Source organism: Neopelma chrysocephalum, unplaced genomic scaffold (assembly GCF_003984885.1).
Source record: "Neopelma chrysocephalum unplaced genomic scaffold, ASM398488v2 Primary Assembly neopelma1_91, whole genome shotgun sequence".
Lineage (NCBI taxonomy): Eukaryota > Metazoa > Chordata > Aves > Passeriformes > Pipridae > Neopelma > Neopelma chrysocephalum.
The window spans coordinates 1,713,164-1,716,125 of NW_020897753.1; the positions used below are offsets into that span (position 1 = coordinate 1,713,164).

The following is a 2,962-nucleotide window of genomic DNA, read 5'->3' on the forward strand; positions in this document are numbered from 1 at the left end:
GCGGCGGCCGCCAGAGTCCCGGCGGTGCCCGGCGGCGGGCGGCAGGTACCCGCGGCGGGGCCGCGGGCCGGCGGCGTCTCTGCGGGCGGCCCTGCAAGAGCCCAGAGGCACCGCGGGCCGTCGGAGCGAGGGAGCGGGCGGCCGAGCCCCCGCCGCCTCGGGGAGCCGCGGCCGGCGCGGAGCAGCGGGGCTCGGCGGTCGGCGGGGAGACGCTGCGAGGACGGGGGGAGCCGGCAGCGTGTGTGCGAGGGAGAGGGAGGAGGGAGGGAGGGCGAAGCGGGGGGGCCGGGGACGAGTCTCACATGGCGGGGAAGCCGGGACGCTCCGAGGGGAGGAGAGAGCTCGGGGCTATCGCCTCCCTCCGCGCGCGGGGATGGGGGTGGCCCCTGGACCAGCTTCTTCCCCCCCCCCCCCCCCCCCGTGTCCTCGCCCGCCCCGCCGCTCCCCCCTCCCCTCGCGACGCCCGTCGAGGCGTCGCCCTGCCCTGCCCGCCCCGCCGGGCCCGCACTGCCCCGTGTCCCCCCGGCGGGGGTGGCACCGCTACCCCCGCCCGCTCGCAGACCTCGACGGGGCGGCTGCAGCTCCCCTGGGGAAAGGAGGGGCAGATCACTGCTTCCCGGCCCCCTTCCTCCTCCTCCTCCTCTCTACCTCCTGGCTCGGCCGTGGGAAATGGAATTGGGGCGCGGAGGGCGAGGGGCTGCAAAAAGCTTCAGCTGCCCGCTGCCCTCCCGGGGAGCTGGATACCTGGCTCCATCTCTCCTCTCTCTTCCCTCCAGTGCCCTAGCGCTGGCAGGGGCAGCGCCGCACTCTCTCCTGCCACCGTGCGTGCGTGTTTGCAAGCGGCCGCCGCGCCTCCTGGCTCCTGCTGCTGCTGCTGCTGCTGCTGCTGCTGCTGCTGCTTCCAGACCCACTTTCTCGCCCCCTCGCTCTGTGTCGGGAGAGGTACGTGTCGGATGCTTTTATACTGCCCTACCTCCCTCCCCTGCTGTCCTCTCCCCCTGCTCCCCCCCTTTCCCTTCTCCCTTTCTGCAGCTCATGCTCCAGCCTAGCGTGTCCCCCCCACGCCCTGCTCCCCTCCTCCCTGTGCCGACCTGCCCCTCTGCAAGCCCTGCTTTGCCAGGACACCCCACTGCTGCACCCACAGCCCTGTCCCACAGACGGCTGCACCTTGTGTCCCGACTGCCACCACTGCTCCCCTGGGACAGAGCTGCACTGAAGTGACACATCCTCTTCAGCGGGTCTGTGTGTCCCTGATAGGACTCGGGCCACTGGGGTTTGACACTCCTCACTCTTATTTCCCTTCCTCTTGCTTGCTGTCTGCCTCAGTGCCATGGAGAAAACATTCTCTCTCAGATGGGAGGCCCCCAAATTTAAAAGTAACGTGGATTTCAAAATACGTGAAAATCAGGCTTGGGTTATCACTTGTTCTAAGTCAGTATCTTTGCATCCAGTCTGAAGGAACCAAAGCTCTTTCTGAGTGCTCAAGATGCAGCTCAGTGTAACAAGAACAAATACAGCTCAAATCAATTTGAAGCATAAATAAAGTCACCTATCAAAAGACGGGAGTTTTGGAATCTTTGTCGTCGTTCTTCACAATTGGGAAGGTTATGTGTAAGAATGAGGATACAAGCAATCATGGCCTGTGTGAGCCTGTCAGAGCTGGGAGGCTGAATTGGTACCAAAAGGTTCAAATGGGGAAAAAGTATTCCGAAACATTTTCAGCCTGAGACCAATGTACTCAGCAGGGTTCCTGCAATGTGAGGGTGAGATGTTCTTCCAGCGTACGGTGCCAGCTGGGACTGAGGTGATCGTGGGAGCCTCAGCCCACAGCGTGCCCGACCTGGAAAGCTGGCACATTTGGGGCATGAGGAGAGTCAGAGCTCGTGGGAAGTTTCTTGCATGTCTTGGTGCATCTGAAGGCTGTGGTCATGAATGAGTTGGAATGATGTCCCATACGCTTCCAGTCAGATAGTTTTCCTTTCCAGTGATAACCACTGTCCGTGAATACGCAGGAATCAGGCAGGAATACGGTTAAAATAATTGCACTTGCGTATTGTTCAAGATGTGACCAAAACCCAAACCTTCAGATTTAAGGATTTTAATCCACAAACATGTTCTGTGATAGCACTGCAGTAGGAACAGTCAGTGCAGGTGATCGTGCGGGGTCGTGACTTCCATCGGGCTGCCCTGAGCACGTCAGAGTGAGGTACAACCCCTCCATCTCATGAAATCACTCGTTGATAAATACCCAGTATCACACTGATACTCTTGGTTATGCAGCAAATCATCCAGACCTATTCCATATTACATAAAGCCATAACAGCCTGTGGGACTGTCACGTGGCTTTTAAAAAATGTGGTGCTTTTTTTTTTTTTTTAACCCAAACATTCCTTGGGCTAATCAAAATACTGAGAAGATAAAAACACTGATGTGCTTCAGCTGTCATTGCTCGGCCTGGGCTCTCCTCCTGCTACCATCGCTGCGATCCTGGTGCCAGGCATGGCAGCGAGCACAAAATGGGGTGGTTATGGAGGCAGTGAAGGGGCACAAGTGTCCCCCAGGTTTGCTAAAGCCTGACCGTACCTAGTGGCTGTCAGTGGATCCCGGCTGCTGAAGGAAAGTGGAAACTTGGCATGTGAGTTCTGTATTTCAGAGCTTAAATAGTACAAATCGACAGCCAGAGTGAGACTGAAGGCTCGTAATGCGAAACAGTCCGAGTGACAGCCTGGTGGAAAACACACACATGGATCTGCTGCCGAGCTCTGGGTAACGCAAGTTCTCCCTCGCCTTATGAAACTGAACCAAGAGACATCTTTAATCCAGATGAGATGGGCCCGAGCTGGTGCGCATTTCCTCGTGGCACATTCGTGCATTAAGCTGTTGTGCAAAGCTAGAGAGGGGCAGAGCGAGAGTGATGCAGCCACTGGCACCGAGAAACTGAAGCCTCTTCCCACTGGAAGAA

At 58.4% G+C, this 2,962-nt stretch overlaps 1 protein-coding gene across 1 annotated transcript in view; it reads right to left on the reverse strand.

The window, feature by feature from the left end:
* The window catches only part of ISM1 (isthmin 1), a 40,702-nt gene extending 39,370 nt beyond the window's left edge, over positions 1–1,332 (reverse strand). The window contains 4 exon segments of the mRNA XM_027693323.1: positions 3–91; positions 745–763; positions 765–836; positions 838–1,332. Of these exon segments, the coding sequence (XP_027549124.1) occupies positions 3–91; positions 745–763; positions 765–836; positions 838–1,332 (675 nt within the window).
* Between the last annotated feature and the right edge of the window lie 1,630 nt (positions 1,333–2,962).